We start from the raw sequence: 20,093 nt of genomic DNA on the forward strand, positions 1-20,093 counted from the left end.
TGGCTGGCATTTATTAGGTTTGTAGGTTTCAACAATAATCAAGTTAAGATATTTAAAAATATCCTCTATCGACTTTCATGCAGTTTATCTGCGTATTGATCGTTTAAAAAGCCCTGATGTGGCCCATACAGCCTCTAGACAGTAACATTCACAGTATGAACATTGTTAATATAACCTTTTCAAGGTTCACAGAGCATATATAACAAGGGCATTAGAGATCAGCAGATCAGCAGCACCAATCTTGTTCAACCAGCCCGGCCACTAACCAATAAGTCAATCAGATGAGCAACAGAATGAAATATATTCAGTCCACAAACTTCAGCAACATGAGCAATGAGAGATTATACTGTATGCGATTTAAACAATAAACAATTAAACATAAAAAATATACAATCTGACTGAATTTTTATTGTGTAACAATTTGTAGTAAATAGATAGTTACGTGTGTGTGTGTGTGTGTGTGTGTGTGTGTGTGTGTGTGTGTGTGTGTGTGTGTGTGTGTGTGTGTGTGTGTGTGTGTGTGTGTGTGTGTGTGTGTGTCTGTGGACAAATAATTTTATAAATTGTGGGTCAAAATCACTTTCATTTCTCGTTTCATTTAATTTGCTTCAATAAAGGTACCAATATCACAATGTAAAATAATACTCCATTACAAGTAAAATACTACATTAAAATGCTTTAAGTAAATACTGCTCTTCTGTAGAAGGACAAGCCCAAAAGGCTAGAAGCCACTGGTTTAATCCTTAACAACTCATTTTATTTTATAAGATAATCAGGTATTATTCAATTGAAATCTGAACAAGTTATTGTATACGTAGACTAAATGTAGTGGTGTAAAAAAGTACAATATTTGGATGTAAATCTGTGGAGGCTTTATCTTTGGCAGACTATTCCTCGCCTTCTTTATGTTCGCACTGCGAGTCAACGCAGCGGGCAAAGTATTCCACGGACTACGTCATATTCTCGCGAGAGTACACGAAGCAGCGCACAGCTGCTCTTGCGTGGTGTCGGCTCGTGTGCATGCTAAACTTATGCTAACCAGCGTCTAACTTTGCTGACCTCCATGTAACATTTTCCAATTAATTTCTGTAACATCGGTTGTACAGAGGAATCGTCGCCACAATGAGTATACCCGCCAAAATAGCGGAGATCGAAAGTGAGGTAAGATAGACCGCCAGCGGCTCACCCAGCAAGTTAGTCACGTTTTAGCTGCTAAGCTAACTCCTAGCTGCTACAGCGAGGACACGTATTACTATTTATACATCTGGCCCACAGTTGACAGGTTGCAGTGTGTTTTAAACATTGGCCTTGCTGGCTTATTCGACTTGTACATGTTTAATTAATCAGTTCGAGGAGCTCCTATTCCATTAAGTTAGGGCACTTAGCATAGCATAGATGCGGTATGGGCAGACGTCTCGTGCGAATTTGATCCACTAAACAACCACACCGAATCTGAAATTATCTTAAAAAGAAAAAAAACATTGTTTTAAGAAGCCGGTTTTCGACCATCCATGTGTTTCTTCCGATTATAATTGCGTAAACATCGCCTCCCATGTGAAGGTTATTTTTGGGACGTAAATGCTCAAACTGTTCGAAATGTCTCTACTGAGGCCTGGTAAAGGAACACATTACATTAAAACAGATGGATTGTAGTTATCATTATCGTATGTCCTCCGAGCGAGTTACTTTACACTTGTAAGTCACTAGTTAACTGTAAGATTATAGAGTTTAAGATATTTAAATTATAGGTTCACAATGATGTTGTGTGCTTTGAAACGAAAGTCAGGTTTCCACATGAACACTGAAATTGTTCTTTCCATATTGTAACAAGTTTTCCTCTTTACCACCATTAAAGAAATGACTCTTCCTAATGCTCTTCCATTGGAGGTAATAGAGGGCCAAATATACAGTCTCCTTTCTGCTAAATACATACACATTCCCATATTTTATTACAAGCTGATGCTTTTCTCTCGAGTAATGTTTAGTTCTACCTGATTGTATTTAGTAAAAAACTGCCTGCAGCTCTCTGACTTCACACTGTTACTGTTGATTGTAGATGGCCAGGACTCAGAGGAACAAGGCCACAGCTCACCACTTGGGTCTGCTCAAAGCTCGTATTGCCAAACTTCGGAGGGAACTCATCACACCCAAAGGAGGCCCTGGTTCTGCAACAGGAGATGGTATGATCCCAACGTCTAAAAGCAGAGTACCGTTTCTATTCTTTCTAGGTATAATTACACACATTTCTTGTTCTATCATCGGTTTATTCAAGTTTTGAATTTTTGTTTTTGTCTTAGGTTTTGATGTTGCAAAAACTGGTGATGCTCGAATCGGCTTCGTCGGTTTTCCTTCCGTGGGGAAGTCAACCCTGCTCAGTAACCTTGCAGGTGTATACTCTGAGGTTGCCGCCTACGAGTTCACCACTCTTACAACGGTACCCGGAGTCATTCGCTACAAAGGGGCCAAAATCCAGGTACAAAAATATCTGACTTGTCCATTGCAGAAGCGTTTTTCAGTGAGATACATTTATAGTGAGTTGTTGCATCTTCTGTTTCAGCTTCTGGATCTCCCTGGAATCATTGAGGGTGCCAAGGATGGCAAGGGCAGAGGCAGGCAGGTCATTGCAGGTAAAGATGTGGTTAGTGTGGTCTCTGCTGAGACAGGTTTTCATTGACTAAATAGAAAAGAAACAGGATGATACCAGGTACATTTAGTCCTTTCTCTATTGATGTTGTGCATTCCACTTGAGACATTTTTCATTATTGTGTGTTATTTGACTAATGGCAGCCAAGAGGTCAAATATAACTTCATAAAGAGTGGAATGTGATGTTTAGGCCAATTTAAACTTATTTTGAACCAAATGTTGTTGGTTTTCCGCACACACTTGGTTGAACAAAGTTGTACATGTTATTGGCTTACAGCTAAAGCTTCAGCAAATATTATATACCGTCATTTAATTTCCTTTTCTGCATCTGTAAATAGTTGCAAATACCTACTCTATCTACTGTATTCCTTCATCCACTCTAACTGTCATCTTCTCCCTCCTCCCTTCTGCTTTAGTGGCGCGAACTTGCAACCTAATCCTGATAGTGCTCGATGTTTTGAAGCCTCTTGGTCATAAGAATATAATAGAACGTGAGTTGGAGGGCTTTGGCATCCGACTTAACAAGCAGCCACCCAACATTGGCTACAAGAGGAAGGACAAAGGAGGAATCAACTTCACAGCTACAGTATGTCACACACATAATTACAGAAATATGAATACCGAGAGGCAAACTTTCTACATTTCCGCCTCTAAAGATATACAGAAATGCTCGTAAGTCACTTGATGCTCCTAAGAGCTTTGAGTTGGATTTAGTGGGACATGAGTGAACGTGTTTTTGTTGGTCATTCAACCAAATAATGAGCTGAAAAAATAAGATTATCACTCTAAAATCTGATCATCTGGCATGCAGGATTTTAGTTGTCAAGGATATCTGAAAGTCAATTGTCAGTTATTTTGATGATGACACGTGGAAGCCTTCATTTATCTGTGTGTGTAATGAAGTAATTATAAGGTTTGCACTGATCTGCAGACATGTTTTTTTACACTGGGTGTGTCCGCTGTAACAAACATCTAAATACTTCACAGTGCTCCCCTCCAGTGGACATGTCTAAGATCGCACGTCACTCAGTAGTCATGTCGTGCGATCTGTCGGTATGCATTTTGTATTTGAAACTATAATTACTTTTTTGGCTTCATATCACTTTACTGATATATTTTTATCATACTTGACTTGGAGCATTAGTTAACTGGAGCATTAGTTAACTGGAGCATTAGTTAACCGTCTCAATGTCTTTTGTCATTAGTCATCATGCCTTTCATCCTCTCTCAGTGTGCACAAACTGAACTAGATGGTGAGACTGTTAAGAGTATCCTGGCAGAGTACAAGATCCACAACGCCGACATCACTCTGCGCAGTGACTCCACAGCTGATGACCTCATTGATATGGTGGAGGGAAATCGGTAAGCTGCTGAAGTGCCAGAATGGGCCCTCCTTAGTCTCTCAGTGGGTGTGGCCCGTTAGAATCTAAAATCTCATATCATTTTCTGCTACACAACATTGCTATTTATGAATTCACTTTAAAATGTCATTCCACTTACAATTTTTTCAGACATGTGTAATGTATACACGTAAGTTAAGCAATATATTTTTGCTTTTACCTAGAGGATAGCCATTCCTCAAAGGTAATTGGATATATAAATCTCAGCAAATGTGATCAAATCAAGTATATAGACGATGTGGGGCGGGGCCTGTGTAGTGGGCGGGGCTGTGTTGGATACTGGACACGGACTTTCCTTTTCTAGTCTTTTCTGCATTTTATTGCATGGCAACAGCATAATAACCTCCTAAGACCTGAGCAAAAGAGGAGAGCATACTCCCTCTACTCTTCTAAAATGTTTTTTAAGAAACTAAATATTTTCTTTCTGAGAAGAATCCCAACAACATAATATATCCCATGTAACAACCCAATTCTATTGTAACAAATCATTCACGGGGTCTCTTTTACAGTCATGCTTTCTCTGCCTGTCTAAGATCATGAACAGTTATCAAAGGGTCTCAGCAGTACTCTAGCCCTGCATGCTCTACTGCACTCCTGCCACATGTGTTCTTTTTTAATTCTCAGTTTCACGTCGTAACAAATATTGCAAAAGTAGTATATGTATATGCCCAGTGCCACACCACATGCAGAATATATCGGATAGAGATGGTTCTTCTATCAGTTTATGTTCTTCATAATCGTAATCATGTTAACCTTTTGATTTTCTTCTTTGGTTAGAAACTTCCATACAACGATTTTATGTACAGCAACCACTTACAGTCTCTTGTCCACAGGGTCTACGTCCCGTGCATCTATGTGCTCAACAAAATCGATCAGATCTCCATCGAGGAGCTTGACATCATCTACAAGGTGCCCCACTGTGTGCCCATCTCAGCCCACCACCGCTGGAACTTTGATGACCTGCTGGAGAGGATGTGGGACTACCTACAGCTTGTGCGCATGTAAGTGTGGTTTACACCGTCCTGACTATGGAGGAGAAGGAGAGGGATTTAAATGGGGCAGAACAAGGAATCTTGAAATGTAATGGAGTTGATTCAGACTGTAAGAGTTAACAGAGATCCTGTGTTTCTTTGCAGCTACACCAAACCCAAAGGCCAGCTTCCTGATTACACTTCTCCTGTGGTACTCCCTGATGACCATACTACTGTCGAGGATTTCTGCTTGAAGATTCACAAAAATCTCATCAAAGAACTCAAGTAGTGAGTATTGGTTTACATCTTTCCATTTATTTATTTTCACAAATGTGATCATCTGTGCAATCTTGTACACATGATCCCTACAGACATTGGTTTTCCTCCATGTTTTTATCTACAGGGGATGTTATTCAGTACATCAGAATAATAATTAATACATTTAATATAAATAACAATATATGAATAATTGTATTCATCTTTAACAATAATATAAATGATCTGCATTATTCGACATATCCGGTTTCTTCAAGGATGAAGAACGCTCCTTACTACAGAAAAAACAGTCTCTTTAATCACTGCCCTCTTTATCGTGAGACGCACTAGAACGGCTTTCATCTGAGTCCGGACGAGGATCTGAGATGATATGTTGCACAAACCTCTAAATGGGAGCGCTAGGATCATCAATCTTATCGATATGTGCTGCTGAGCATTACCCACCCTCAGGGGAATTACTGGGTCAAACAGTGACACACACAATTAGAAAGCCTTTGTAACTCAAGGATGTCATTGTACCCTGTAGGCTACTTTATTGTGCAGAACCATTGTTGCTGTAGTAAAAGAATAATAGGGTGATCCTTTATCTCAATGACTTGACGAAATATAGGATAAATGAAATGGTATCTATGAATTATTTTCTGGTGTGGTTAAGATGCGGATTACCACATGAGCTCTATATCCTTTTTTGTGGTTCTATAATGTGGTTTGACGTTAACCATGCATCTGTGTACAGCCTAAGTAAATGATGTATGAAAAATAACAATAATTTAAATATTTTTGTCTTTCAGTGCACTTGTGTGGGGATCATCTGTGAAACACAACCCTCAAAAGGTGGGCAAGGACCATGTGATGGAGGATGAAGATGTCATCCAGCTGGTGAAGAAGTAAAGAGCCGTAGTCGACTGCATGGCCGTGTGCACGACAGCTGCTCAGCAAATCACCAAATATATCCAGAAGAGCGTCTGCGTCACGCCCTTGGCAGTTCTTTGTTGAAATTTAAAAAGCAATTGACGTGAGTGCAAGTGTCGCTTTTAAAAGATCCCACTTTACTTGGCACCATGAATAGAACCCACATTACTTACCACCATGAATAGTTCATATTGAATATTGGTCACGGCTTGCATTGAAATAAAAATGTAAAAATCAAGGAGTTTTGTTTTTGTTTTTGTGGAACTATTATCTCATTTTGTCTTTTTTCCCTCTTGCTTTCAAAATGTCCACACAGCACAACTTCTCCAGTCCGCCATGGTTTGTTTAACATGTCCGTCTATCTTGCCGCCTCCGGGGGGTGTTCAATGTTAACAGGCATGTGTCAAGTGCACATCTCTTCTTTCGTTAAATGGAGATGTTCTAACGCCTTTAGAGCGTTACATCCTGGGCTCCATCTCAGTCTCCTTCAGAAGCACGCCAGCGTTACTGCGGCCGTCTCCGTCTGGCTCGGAGAGGAGAAGTCTTTTGAAAGCCCCGTCCAGCTAAACGATTTATGTGACTGATGATGAAGGCAGTTATTCAGGCTGGTGCGCCGCCCCCTCTCTCTGGACGCGGCCGCCACTCCGGTTAATCAGTTCACTCACTCAGACCCAATCTGGAGACATCACGCGCCATCTGTTCACGACTCCAAGGAACCAAATAAAGAGCATTTCATCAGAGCTGGGAGCACTTCTGGTAGCTTGCATTATCTGATTTTAATATGTGCAACTTGCAATATGGAGCGGCCATTTTGTGACCCAGCAACTGGTACAGTGACTCAATGGGTTGTGTTGCTGCATCTGTAGGATTGTGGTATTATAGTCTGATTACGATGTGAAGAATCAAAACTACGCGTTATTGAACTCAATGATAAAGATGTATTCAAATTTGCTGATTTTTTCCAAATCTATGAGCTTGTTTCTTTATGCTGCAAAGATGGGGCTCCCGCCTTTATTTTTTCAGCTTTGTTTAAATAAACTGACCTTTACATTGCATCTAATATTCTATTAAATGTATGAAACAGAAACAAGTTGTGTAAAGACATACAAATAACTTAGTTATTAGTGTACAAAATATACAAAAAACAACTAACTACAATATTGTACATGTGTTCCCTTAAATATTATATATTATAGCTCATGCTACTTGGTTCAATAGCGAATAAAATCTCTCAATCGTTGATCCCCAATGAATTGAATCCACTCTGGTCGAAGGAGAGAAACTGCTTTGCACGACTACAAAAATAATGTTCCTACGCTCTCGTAGAAGAAGCCATTGTCCGAAGGGCTATTGATATGGTCTATTAATTACTGGTTACACGTTTACACTGTCTGATTCTAAACATTATTAATCTTGGATGGTTCACAAAGATGTAGATATGCAACAGGATTCTGCTTCACCAATATGTAAGAAGCCGACGGACAAATCTCAACACTAACGGCCAGTCAGAACGCTATCGAGTGTTTTGTATGTCGTAGACTTCAGTTCTTACTGAGAGAATAGACACATTTGTAGGAAAAGCTGCAGTGGTCGAGGTTATTGCATGCCTGTCCTGCTGCAGCACCCCACCTCTACCCCACCCCCTTTTACCCTGTAAATTATAGCAGCACTTTAGCTAATGAAAGAGTTGAAGACCGGGCACTAATAAAAGCCATTAAGTGAATAAAGCACTTCCCCTCTAACAAAATTAAAGAATCTACCCATTTGGAGAGGGAGGACTCTGTATTAATATTTATGAAATGCGGAACCGGTGGCCCCCCCCAAAACTCCCCAACCCACGGCCAATCCCAGCCTGACCAAGTCCTCCTGGCCAGTGCACCTATCCCAAGAGAACATCCCCAACCCCTCCTAGCTCGAAGGAGGGGCAGGAGACGAGGACTTGAAGGGTGCTGAGGACGCAGTCAAGACAGTCTGTCTCCAGTCGAGCAAGCTGGAAGACCCCAAGACTCGGCTCTTCGCCACCCCTCAGCCGGCTGCAACTCACACCGACTTCGGGACCAGAGGATGGAAAGGTGGGTTTCTTGGAAAGACCAGATGCACAGAAGTGAGTTTCCAAAGACAGCATCTGGAGGTTGTAAGTCAAATAGGTTATGACTAAGTTTCCTATTTATATACTGTATTGATAGTTTTGAAACTTAGTCTAAAGAATATTTGGTGTAATTAATTGCTTAGAACAAGATATTTTAATTAATGTGGTGTTCATGGTAAGTTTTTGAAGGAAGAAAAAAAAACGTATAATTATGTATCACAATCATCCATGCATAAAAACCCTCACGCCATCCCATCAGCCACACTGCATCCTTTGAAACATCCTCATTGTTCTGAAAAACAGAGGTCCTTTTCACCCAAAGTACTCCCGTTTTCATGCCATTTGGTCAACTGCAAATGCAGAGTTTTTCTTTGGCGCATCCATATGCATCGTGGTGTAATTTCATCACACAAAGTGGTTCAGTTGCCAGAGCTCTAAGTTGATTTTCGCCTTCTCATTTCACTAAGATGTCCCAGGGGAGCCGAAAGAGAAGGTAACAAGATTGTCAAACCTTTTGGCGAAACAGCTGTCTTTGCTTGATGGTATCATGACTCTTGACATTGCACTCAGTGACCGTTAACATGGTTACGACTAAATAGCCAGAAGGGGTTGTGCGTTTTCTCTAAGAAGACAGCAAATGTCCGAACATTGGCAATACCAATATAGCAATAACTATCATTCTTTCATCCATTGGCTTTCCTAGACAAATTTTTCAGTCAATTGCGCGTCAAACGTCAGAGATTGGACTCTATGAGATGCTGCAGTTCCTAAAATCCCAAACTCTGTTTCCATTGATCAGTTAAAGCCAACTGACTGATGGAAAACTAATTTGAGTCAGCCACCGTTCTGCTGTACATCCTTTTTGAAAATGTTACAATTGTTTATGCTTGTTTCAGGAAATAGTGACAGTCTTTGGACTTTATTTTCAATGGTGGCGACTAGAGTTGGGCGCGAAGGGCGGGAGGGTGGGGTTTGACGCAGTTTGTGCGCAGGAAGGGAGTAGCCCTTTTTTCCGCAGTGAGTGTGACCTATGGCTGGTAGCTTTTTAAAATCAGGATTGTCTTGAAGATGGTCTTAACTGCAAAAGTGTACACTTATTTTCTAATTGTTATGTTCACCAATGGTGAGATTTGTCTATATTTTATATTTGTGTATCTATCCATGAGCGTCGATCTCCTCCCTCACACCTTTTATCGACACTTGGACTGCAGATACAAACTGTCCTTCAACGACAAGAAGATACTTTGATGATAATGTTTTACTTTCAAGAGTTTTACTACTTGATGAGTTTTTTGATAAAAAGCAAAACTACGTGTTCCGTTCAATGGTTTTCTCTCTCTGCTTCTATTTAAACCAAAGAAAAAAGCTTTTAAGTTCCTCGACTGCAGTATTTTGAGCTTTTCCGTATTCGCCCAGGACCCCATTGTGCTTGATCTAACCATGCAGTGTGTCTTCTGTCCATGGTTGTGCCAAGTACCTTGGAGGCTTGTGAGCACTCTCAGCCTTCTGTTGTGAAAAGTCTGTAATGTACAGTTTGTGAATTTATACAATTTTGAAATAAACATGAAATGAATTCTTCAAGAGGGTCAACACAACTGAAATCAAGGTTATAGGGTGTACAAAAGGACCCGTGATATATAATAACTGGGTCTGATGTTGTTTTTTATACTTATTCCGGTTGATATATCGAATGATCTACTCAAATAAGTAGGTTTGTGACCAATAAATATCATCTAAACATATGGTGTGTTTGATTGACATTCATTAAAGTGTTGGATGAAGAGCAGCAATTGATTTTAAAGAGAGAGAGAGAGAGAGAGACAAAAGGGACCGGTGGATTACACAGGGTTTACAGCATTCATATAGATAAAACATTTTCTAAAAATCTGGTTGGTGTCATAAAAGCAGATTTGTGGAAACGATCAATTATTGTAAATGCTCCGTGGCTTTTAACGACTAAGAATTTCAGACAGTGCTGGTCATAAATTAAGACATCCCTGATCTGTAAATCAAATCCTGAGACATGCAAGTCTATGAGCTTTGGATACACATATATATTTTTTCATATTTTATATTTTTGTTTCTACAGTGTGCTGAGCTGAGCGTCTTATAGTCATGTCACAATAGTGTATTTAACCAATACATTTTAATTGATTAAACAATACTTGTCCTTTCTGTATGACTCTTATTTGAATGAACTCAGTCTTCTCTGAGTGCACTAACACAACCTACACTGTAAAACATGAGTGAGAATCACTGTCAGAAAACCATTAGCAATGAAGTACACCGAGAACCTTGGACTTATCACGTTGTGGCCAATAGACTACAAATACAATTGGTTCTCTTCAGCGGAGCAATATTAGGGCTTTTATACATGATTTTCCCCCTAAATTTCGTCTTTTTCATCAAGTGCTGATAAAATAAAGTCAAACTGCATTTCCTCAAATGTCTACTTGACACTGGCTCCAGAGACCCACACATTAAAATAATGCTCAACCTTAGAGCGAAAATAAACATGGGTACAAAAAACGGTATGATCTCTACTAATATCTCTGTTCTAGGCAGCTGTATGCGGGACTTTGTTCTATACAACTCACCTTCTTAAATTAGGGCATAATTTGAGGCATTATTTAGGGCGTGGTCACTTCCAGTGACAGGCCTGCTGACATCCACTTCTTTGCACATTTTAATAACCCACGTTAGAAACCTCTGTGTGACGTGACGGAGACTGCGTCCATATTTTCTACACAGGAAATGAACATTTACAACATTGTGTCCACATATTTACCACTTGTAAGATCGCCGGATGTGTGGCTATAGTTTCTGGGCAGAATAAATCCCTTGATGGGACTCAGATGGGGTCAACGGCGCCCAACTGCGCCATGGAGGTGGTTTCAAGTGGGATTGTGATGTGCCGGAAATCTTCATTCTGTTTGACACAAAACAACAGAAGAAGTGAAAGACTGTGTTAAGGCATTGGTGTGATGATATGGTGTAGCTACAGTATCATTAAATAAAGATATTCTCATTCTGACCTCAATAACCAAGACAATCTTTGATAGCATATTGGTGGACAGTGTGTTCTAGCCAAACATATTTATATAAATGTGCAAAATCAAAACTAGATCTGGAGGCTGTGTGGTTATATAAACCTTGTTATTAATTTAAAAACGTTATACTGTCTGCTACCAGTCATTCAAGATATCAACATTACCTTGTGGAGTAATTGTGCGCCAAAGTGGCGAAAATCAATTACCGCAGCTCCACGTGCCAACTTTATCTGGAACTATTTATCTTTTTGATGAAGAGTATAATGAGAGTAGACACACTAAGTAAAAAAAAAGCATGCCTCAAAGTGAGTAAACACCGCAGTGTGCAAGTCAATAATTCAACAATTGTGAGTCATCCTGTGCGCGCGGGACCAGGCTGCGCCCTCGCTCGGCACCACCTCGAGGGGAGGGACGAGGCGGTGGCCGCCCTGGTCTCCGGTCCCTCCTCGGGAGGAGGCTGTCCTCTCCCCTCGCCCCCTTGGCCCCTCGCTTGGACTAAAAACAAAGCGCTATAGCTGCAAGAGAAGGAAAAAAAACATCAAAAGGATGCATTGTGTGAATATAATACCCAATACCATATCCAAATATCTCACAGAAGACACATCTAGGCCCAGGGTTCACACAAGTGGTACTAAGGACCAATTGTTTCACACTAATAGATGCACATTTAATGTATACATTTTTTAAATGTCACATACCCCCTTTTTAGAAACACTGTTCTACAACATGTGTTTCCACTCAAAGATTTTGATGTTGCAAAACAGCAACATTATTAGCCCGAACCTTTTAAGTCCCTGTATTTAAGCCTCTAAATTGAATTTAGCCATCTTTAATTTAATTCCACCGGTGCCTTCTCACTGTCATATGTCAACATCTATTTCATGAAAATCCTACTTAAGATTCTCTTGTGAGACTAAGAGGGATGTGAAATACAATTTACAAAAAAGACAAAGACAACATGGCCCACATTTCTGTTTGGTACGGGCAGCAGAGCCTTTATTAATCAACACACTTCTCAACCCCAAAGCTTGAACCACATCAAACTGTTTCTAATTGGTTATTCTGTATTGAATAAATATTGTAAAAATATGTAATTTCACTCTTTTAGCATTATGCTACATTCTGAGCCATATCTCAAAACCATACATACTGATCATAAACAGGTTTTGAGTGTCGTGTGATGGATGCTATTCTCCCATAATGCAATACTCAAACTAAATGGATGAGCTACTCACAACTATTCTAACTGCTAAAGCAATATACAATGATGAGTGCTGCATATAAATAGCCTGTGTGGATGTGAGACACAGGGGAAGTGGTTAATCTAGTCCCAAACTGATCAGTAAACGGCGGAGCCTCCGAGGTCTGTCGTAACCTTTCGCCCAGACGGGGAGGAGAGGGTTACAGATGATCCCATTAGACTGGACGAGGCTGGCTGCTTCGCACAAAAACGCCACCCACCCTTTTCTCAAACAGACAAGGTCAACACCAAGAATGCTCTGCAATGAACAGCTGAACAGAAACAGATCGATTCATTTACGACGTTTTTTTGATCCGATTAGATGCTCCTCCATTTCACTCGCTCTTGAAATCAAAGGGTACAGCACCAGATAATGTCCACACAACACGTGTTCCTGTTCAAGTGATTCTCATGATGCAGCTAATCACAAATATGTTACTGCCTGCGGAAATGAAAACAGTAGGTGACAAGTCTTCTAGACTTCTGCAGGCGGCAGGCCGGTGTCCAGAGACAGCATTTACATTCACAAACGTTGCATGATGTTTAATTGGGTTCATATGATTTCTTTTAATTAGCCAGGAGAGGTAAATACAAAATAAAAACACACCAACATTTAATTTACTTCCTCACACTTTCAAAATAAATGTATTGAAAACAATCTTATTTTAAACTACGTAGAATTAAACAAATTTTTGACAGTGGGGATATAATATATTTAATACTCAATACATGTTAGACCTTCAGAAAGATGGATGCAGCTGATTTACTCTGATGTACCACCGTCACGTAACACTACAATTTAGTAGATGAGATGATTTTAAAATACAAATTAATTAGACAATAGTTGTGCCAGATTGTTAGGCTGGAAACCGAGTACTTTATTAGGCAATATTTTATTCCACAGAATGGAAAGGTCTTTGTACATTCACAACTGCTGCTGAATGAATTACAAAAGCAACATGCATTAATCGGATGGGTTAATTGTAGAGTTTCAGTAGGACCCACAATAATAACAAAACTGAAGAATCACAATGCAGGATAAATGTGACTGAGCTTGTTGTGAACAGAGATTTCAAATATTCAGGCAACAGTTTTATAAATGTACAAGACCTACAATATAAAAGAAAACCATAACTCACAGTACAAATGCCTGTGATGTCAGCAGTGGACACCAGGATAACAAAAAAGAAATCGAGCTGAAAATTGAATAATTCATTAACTCGTGCGAAATGCAAATGTTTTGCGATGTGGCAGTTTCTCTAAAAAGGGATATTGGTTTATTAAAATCTCTGTAGGGTTGCCTTGTTAGCAGAACTAGACTGACGTGCATCAGTAACACCGTATGTGGTTGTTATAAGACACTTTGCCCTGAATGTTAAAGGACTGGTTTATCTTCAGACGGCTTGAACAGCCACAGTGAGCTGAAGAGCAGGAAACCTCCACCATTCCGACAGCAACACGCCATCCACCAAACACGTACTCTGTAGACACATTCTCCAAGACTGGCACCATTAGTTGTTTTTAATCGACACCCTTCTGTCATATGAAAATCAATAATGTATGCTGCAATCAGAAGGAAACCAGTTGCTTTAAATCCATGAAATGAAGAAACGTAGCAGAAAGCGTTCCACGCAGAGGCCTCCCTTCTTCACCGGTCAGTCTAGAGCTCTTGGCTGTATTTTGAATACAGTGATAATGTCCACCAGAAGCCAGTCGGTTACCATTCTACGTCCAATAATGCACAACATCTCGCTGTAATCTCACCGCAGACACTATTTAATGTGGCTGCATGCAGTCTGAAGCGCCTTTACAGTCGAGCCTGGTTGAACGATGAAAGACGAGACATGGATCAAACAAGAGAAACGGTGTTTTGGCAAAAGCATCTCTACAATTAGGTATTTTGGCTCGATCTTACCAAGACGCACATTATTACCAAAACAAGGCAAACAAAATAAATGTTAAATGTCGCATTGCCTGGCTCAGCAAAAATAGTGCCATTTGCCAGCAGCCTGGATGGAAAAGTCTATGGCAACGTTTCCCCAGACGGTCCATTGGTCTTGTGACGTCTCATCTACAACCAATAGAACATGCCTACGGATGGACATACTGTGTATTCATCTTTAATGTAAGTTGCAGCTTCCATCTGCAGCTCATGCAATCTACCCCAAATAATTGAGGCTGGAGGGTTTGATGAGGTTTGTGTGGATGTGAAAAACACACCAACATAACCCCTGGTTTATAAAACGTCCATCTCAAGCGTAGATCTGTCCCGGGCCGCCCGTGTGTGGCTTCTCTCCACTGAGGCGCTCCTGGCTTGGCTGGCGGTTGGCGTCGCTGGATTTGATAACGCCTACGTAGTCGTAGATCCCCACTTCCAAGTTCTTGGCCCTCAAGGCAGCAGTATGGAGCTTGTCCAGAAAGTCAGGCATACCTGCCAGGTGCAAAAAGAGATATCCCCTATTATCAGGGTGGAATACCCTAGCATGAAATGTATGTGGCGGAAAGTAAAAATGCAGCGCAATCTGAAGGCAACAGCAAATAAATGGCAAAACCTTTGCAGTGCGAGGATCTCAAATGTGAGGATTTGCTTATTAATGTTATTGTAAATGAGTGAAATGTAAGAATAGCCCTTCAAAGTTCTCAAACAGTGGAAAGAGCTTACCACTTGACACCATCCAGTTCACACAGTAGCGCGGAAAGACAGTCTGAGGATCGTCACTGTAGGTCAGCAGGTAATCGAATCCATTCTGTTCAGAACAAAACACAAACTCAAACTCACTGGCTACAAAACGCAGGATCCTGGATGCAAGTTGAAGTGTTTTGAGTCGCAACACATTCACCACAAACCTCATCAAAGGTCTTGTGCGGGCGGATGACCATCTTTGACTGGTATGAATGGACTCTCACAAATGCTTGAGTCTCTGGGACTCTGGGATGCTGCACAGCTCTGCAATAGAATTACAAATGCTTAACAAAAATATTGTATGAAAAACTAAACTATATTTGACCCAAGAGATATACTATTCTTGAAGTTTCACCTGGATACCAGGACCATCAGGTTGTTGTCGACATCAACATCGTAGCGCCGCACATACACATAGTCCCTCGAGTACATGGGATACTGTGAGGAGGAGAGATAAACATGATTAAATAACAGCTGATGAAGATGCTGGAACATGGATCGTGGTTGCTCTTAACAACATGATAAACCAAGGTCAATCAGTTTGCTTGTACAACAATACACAAGGAAAAGTTATCTGTAAATAGACTAAATACACATTAAGGTGAACAAATAACCTGCCCCATTAACTCGGGGAGGTATTGCTTGTTTGTAACCAACACATCTAGATATTTTTTATGAACAGATTTGTGTTTAAGATTTAGCAAATGAGTTTCCCCACTGGGAATGAATAAAGCTTTCTAATCTAATGGAGCTAGCACACAGCTGTTGTGTGAAGCATCGTGGTGAAAGATCCACATGTGTATGCCTCCTGAACAGCTGTACATTATTTGCAAAGGTTTATTGCACTGAAAGTAACATACCCACTTGTAAACATTAACTTTAGTCTCTACCAGTTTCTCTGCTCTATAGTGACTTGGCTGCACGCGTGTGTGTGTGTGTGTGTGTGTGTGTGTGTGTGTGTGTGTGTGTGTGTGTGTGTGTGTGCGTAGGAGCTAAGCCCCGACACAGAGCAAGGAAGCTGCAGGGTGCCATTACATGACACCCAAACATTAAATAGTATCAATAAAAACAACCAAAAACATTGGAGCTTATAAATACTCAGTCTTAAATATGTTTGCACCGATCCAAGTTAATTACTCGGTTCCAGTCCCCACCTCTACCCTTAACACACAATAGCAGTCGACAGAAACTCACAGGAAAGTGTGTAGCCCAGTGCACAACTTCAGAGCCGGTAGAGACATCTCTGTCCACCACTTCAAGCTCGATAACCAGTGCATCCCACTTCTTTCTGTATTCTGTATCCAACTGGGGGAAAGGGGAAAGAATAAGTCACGGGTAAGGGGCTTATTATAGCACACAAGAGTGCGCGTCACAGTTGCTTGTGTGCTGCACACAAGCAAGTTGGTTGTGTAAGTGCAGCTGGTTAACGGTAATGACAAACAAGCGGTCATATATACCATGAACACAATCCATGCAACGATTAAATCGTGAAAGCCCCCCTTTTATAAATATTAGATTGTCAAGAAAATGACTACCATTGCTAGTTGATCCCACTTGTGTAATTTTCATTTAATTTCAATAATATAAATATTTCTCAGGGTTCTTCAATCAGACTTCAGGTTCAAGGCGATTGCCGCACACCAAAGAGGAACTATGAGTGCTGCTCTCTCCTGGTGGTTTTCTTATTTTAAGCCAGTATCTTAGGAGAATAAGTCATCTGGTTCACCTGATTTCTCTATTAATCGAGACTTGCATATTCCTAGAAGCACATTACGATATTAGAAAAGAATTTACCTGTACATTGAAGAACTGCCTTGGGGTGACATCGTTGTAGGAGCCAAACACTGAAAGAAGAACATTGTGAAGGATGTTGACTTTTCAGACAGTCATACCAACAAATCCACAACCACAGTACCAGATAAAACTCAGAGCACAAAAGTAACTTGTGAGATTGCGAGTTGGCTGACCTCTGTATTCATAGAGGTGACTGTCGGGAATCTGTCGCTTCCACACTTTGAAGCCTTTTTTCTCCACCACAACTTCCCAGCCAGGTTCAAGATGTCCTGTCGTTGTCCCTGTAGTTGTATTTGGACATTTGACGGCCTCCAGTGCCTGGAGCTCAAGTCCACACCTTCAAACAACAGGACAGGTTATTTAGCAAAAACACAATGGCATTACAGATTAGTCACATAATGCTGCAATGCAAATACAAATTGGAATAATAACTACAAGTTTTAAGAAAGTGTTGAGCGGCTAGAACACACCAATGATTACACAAGGTTTCTTGATGAACAACACAACATTTTCAAAAAGACATTCCATTATTTGGGCTTCTGAAGATGATGGCTGTCTAACAAGATATCCTGTAGGTGTGCCTCCTGCAATGTGTCATGTGGAGTACAAACGCAGAGTGCATTTTGGAGAAAGATATCAAACCTCTGAATCTCTTCATCTTGAATCTTGTCATTCTCCCACATGAAGATACCCGCCAGGGCCGCGACAAGTTTCCCAGCCGGCGCGTGCTTGCTCTGGAATCTTCGCCATATGTTACCGACCAGGGTCCACCTGGTCCGCTCGGAGTACAGGTTGGAGTAAAGCTCGCCGATCTGGCAAGCACGCCGGAGCCTCTGTCCGGTTACGAAGCTACAGTGGTCCACAAATATGGAGAGCAGCCCCTTCCTCTTTTGACCAGACCCTGCGGCCTCACTGGCACCGACACCTGCCTTCTGGAGCCAGAACAACAGCAGGCCCATGCCCCTGCCGAGCAACGGGACCCTCTCGATGTGTTCTCTGCCCTCCTCGACGGTCCGCTTCACCGACCTGCTGCTTCGGAGCCTCATCGCGTTCACACCGACCTCGCAGATCGGACGACGGGGCACGGAGTGAAACATGACAGCGGTGACCGTGACAGACGCTCCCAAAGGCAAAACAAACGTCAGCAAAGTGCAGCCGCTTATGTTTAGCTAACGAACTTCGCAGCGAAAGCTATTGATCCGTGGACGTGCACCATGCATTACTTTGTATAAAGTTGATTTGACAAACGTTTGTCTAGGCAGGAACTATATGCTGGTTCTAAGGTCAACTACTGAGTCGTCTCGTGCATACGAGCACGCGACATGTAACGCTACCGTTAGCATTAGCTAACGTTATCTGTCAATCAGTGCGGGACAGAGAAACCGCACCCTACACGGCCGCCTTTACTTCTTAATCCAAGCTATGGTAGCGGCACAGTAAACTATATCGTCTACTGTAACTCCAACACAATAGTCTACCTGTGTATCTCTTCTGGAGACTGTCTCACGTTTTCAAATCTCTAGCAGCGCATTTGACCTCCCTCCTCTTTCTAGTGACCCACACACCCTCTAGGAAGTCCCGCCTTCTAAACTGGAGAGCGGGCGTTCATTGGACGTTTGTTGCTATTGGGCAATTCTGATTGGTCCCAGTGGAAGCTCGTCATAAAATAAGCTGCTCGGTCACCAGCAAGTACGCAATGGACACCTTTTCGCCTGCGCCCCAACCCCTCATGGTATATAGTGTAGGAGGAGAAGGTTATTTTCAAACATAGTTCAGGATCAGTGTCAGAAACATCAGACACAAAGCTTAGGCCATACTAGAGATAAGTAGTGTACCCTTCAGCAATGCTGTTCATACTCACAAGTCACAAGGACTTTCACCACGTGTATTTGAGTTATAAAGATGAGTTATTGCATGCAACAGTCATACTTTTGTGATCAAACAAACGTATTTGATTGTCTTTTTATTTACTAAAAACACCACGTTCTACTTTGTTATTGCGGTGTGACATTGCAAATACGTTAGGTTTCAAAAAGGCACTTTGAAAAGGTACCCTGGTTAATGTCATGATAAAACTATGTGACACATATTTGTTAATCACATGTATGTGTTATCGTTGTGAACGGACCATTGATTAAATGTTACTTCGGTCGAACACTTTCTCAATGTCAACATGTGTTGAAAACGTGTTGTTATCCTTGAGTTTGAATTTTTCTGGAAGGTGGGGGTGAAATCTATAATAAGAGAGCAATTTTGACATTTTAATCGACCGAATGGTCACACAAAAGGGGATAAAGAAATCTTATTGATCAAAACGTTATTACATAAATATGACACCAGATGGCTCTGTTTCCCCATGCAGAGAACTAGAAGTATTGCCAAAGATCTATATATAATCCTGCACATAGATCGTACATAGTAATACATAGATTATCTCATGCAGTCTAACATGTCAACACTTGTAAACTAAGAGGCCAGAGGTAATTAAATATCCTTTATATTAACACAACCTACAGCAGTATTTCTGATCCAAAGATTACATTGACGAAGTTGGTTTAATAAGATAAATACTTAAGACCCTATGTTGGCTTAATTTATCTTATTGTATTATCACAAGTGACTTCCTTATAAAAAAAGTTGTGAAGGAATTCAGTATCATAAGAACGTTGCCGGGCTCAAGCTGTCTGGGGGACAGTGATGGAAAAAAACAAGGCATCAGCTGCAGTGGGCAGTGCGCGCGCAGAAAGTTTTCTAGCATATAGAGCAGCCTGTGGTGCAACTGCATCATGTTTCCAGAGTTTTAGGGCCATAGAGGTCATTTCATGTAATATACTGCTGGTACATTCCACTGGTATCCACTAAGTGTACCTCATAAAACCATGAGACAATATGTTTTTTAATTAATAACTTTGTGCAAACACATCACGTGCCTTTGTCTCATTTGTATTATGTTACACAACCACGCCCATCATTTTCTGACTGCATTAATGCTTTATATTGCCTATATATTGCATTAAGGAAAATAACTATATTC

General features: G+C 40.9%; 2 protein-coding genes across 2 annotated transcripts; one reads left to right on the plus strand and one right to left on the minus strand.

Annotated features, from left to right (window-relative positions):
* The first annotated feature begins 990 nt into the window (after positions 1-990).
* Positions 991-6,441, plus strand: drg1 (developmentally regulated GTP binding protein 1). The gene is made up of 9 exons (XM_056433099.1): positions 991-1,161; positions 2,057-2,180; positions 2,298-2,473; positions 2,558-2,627; positions 3,061-3,230; positions 3,876-4,006; positions 4,878-5,045; positions 5,181-5,303; positions 6,083-6,441. Exons 1-9 carry the CDS (start codon positions 1,123-1,125, stop codon positions 6,180-6,182), a joined length of 1,101 nt encoding a protein of 366 aa, XP_056289074.1. The 5' UTR covers positions 991-1,122; the 3' UTR covers positions 6,183-6,441.
* Positions 6,442-13,110: 6,669 nt separating this feature from the next.
* stard7 (StAR-related lipid transfer (START) domain containing 7) lies at positions 13,111-19,120 on the minus strand. Its single transcript, XM_056433200.1, has 8 exons — positions 17,702-19,120; positions 17,233-17,396; positions 17,060-17,109; positions 16,460-16,570; positions 15,621-15,703; positions 15,430-15,529; positions 15,245-15,329; positions 13,111-15,013 (listed from the first exon to the last, which is right to left on the minus strand). Exons 1-8 carry the CDS (start codon positions 18,154-18,156, stop codon positions 14,835-14,837), a joined length of 1,227 nt encoding a protein of 408 aa, XP_056289175.1. The 5' UTR covers positions 18,157-19,120; the 3' UTR covers positions 13,111-14,834.
* Between the last annotated feature and the right edge of the window lie 973 nt (positions 19,121-20,093).

This window comes from Pseudoliparis swirei, chromosome 15 (genome assembly GCF_029220125.1).
Source record: "Pseudoliparis swirei isolate HS2019 ecotype Mariana Trench chromosome 15, NWPU_hadal_v1, whole genome shotgun sequence".
Classification (NCBI taxonomy): Eukaryota; Metazoa; Chordata; class Actinopteri; order Perciformes; family Liparidae; genus Pseudoliparis; species Pseudoliparis swirei.

Coding starts and splice junctions, on each gene's coding strand:
- drg1 (XM_056433099.1), top strand. CDS start 1,123: ATGAGTATACCCGCCAAAATAGCGGAGATCGAAAGTGAG. Junction 2,628..3,060: donor AGGCAGGCAGGTCATTGCAG/GTAAAGATGTGG, acceptor CTTCTGCTTTAG/TGGCGCGAACTTGCAACCTA. Junction 5,046..5,180: donor TACCTACAGCTTGTGCGCAT/GTAAGTGTGGTT, acceptor GTTTCTTTGCAG/CTACACCAAACCCAAAGGCC.
- stard7 (XM_056433200.1), bottom strand. CDS start 18,156: ATGTTTCACTCCGTGCCCCGTCGTCCGATCTGCGAGGTCGGTGTGAAC. Junction 15,704..16,459: donor ACTGGGCTACACACTTTCCT/GTGAGTTTCTGT, acceptor TCCTCCTCACAG/TATCCCATGTACTCGAGGGA. Junction 15,330..15,429: donor CGCACAAGACCTTTGATGAG/GTTTGTGGTGAA, acceptor TGTTCTGAACAG/AATGGATTCGATTACCTGCT.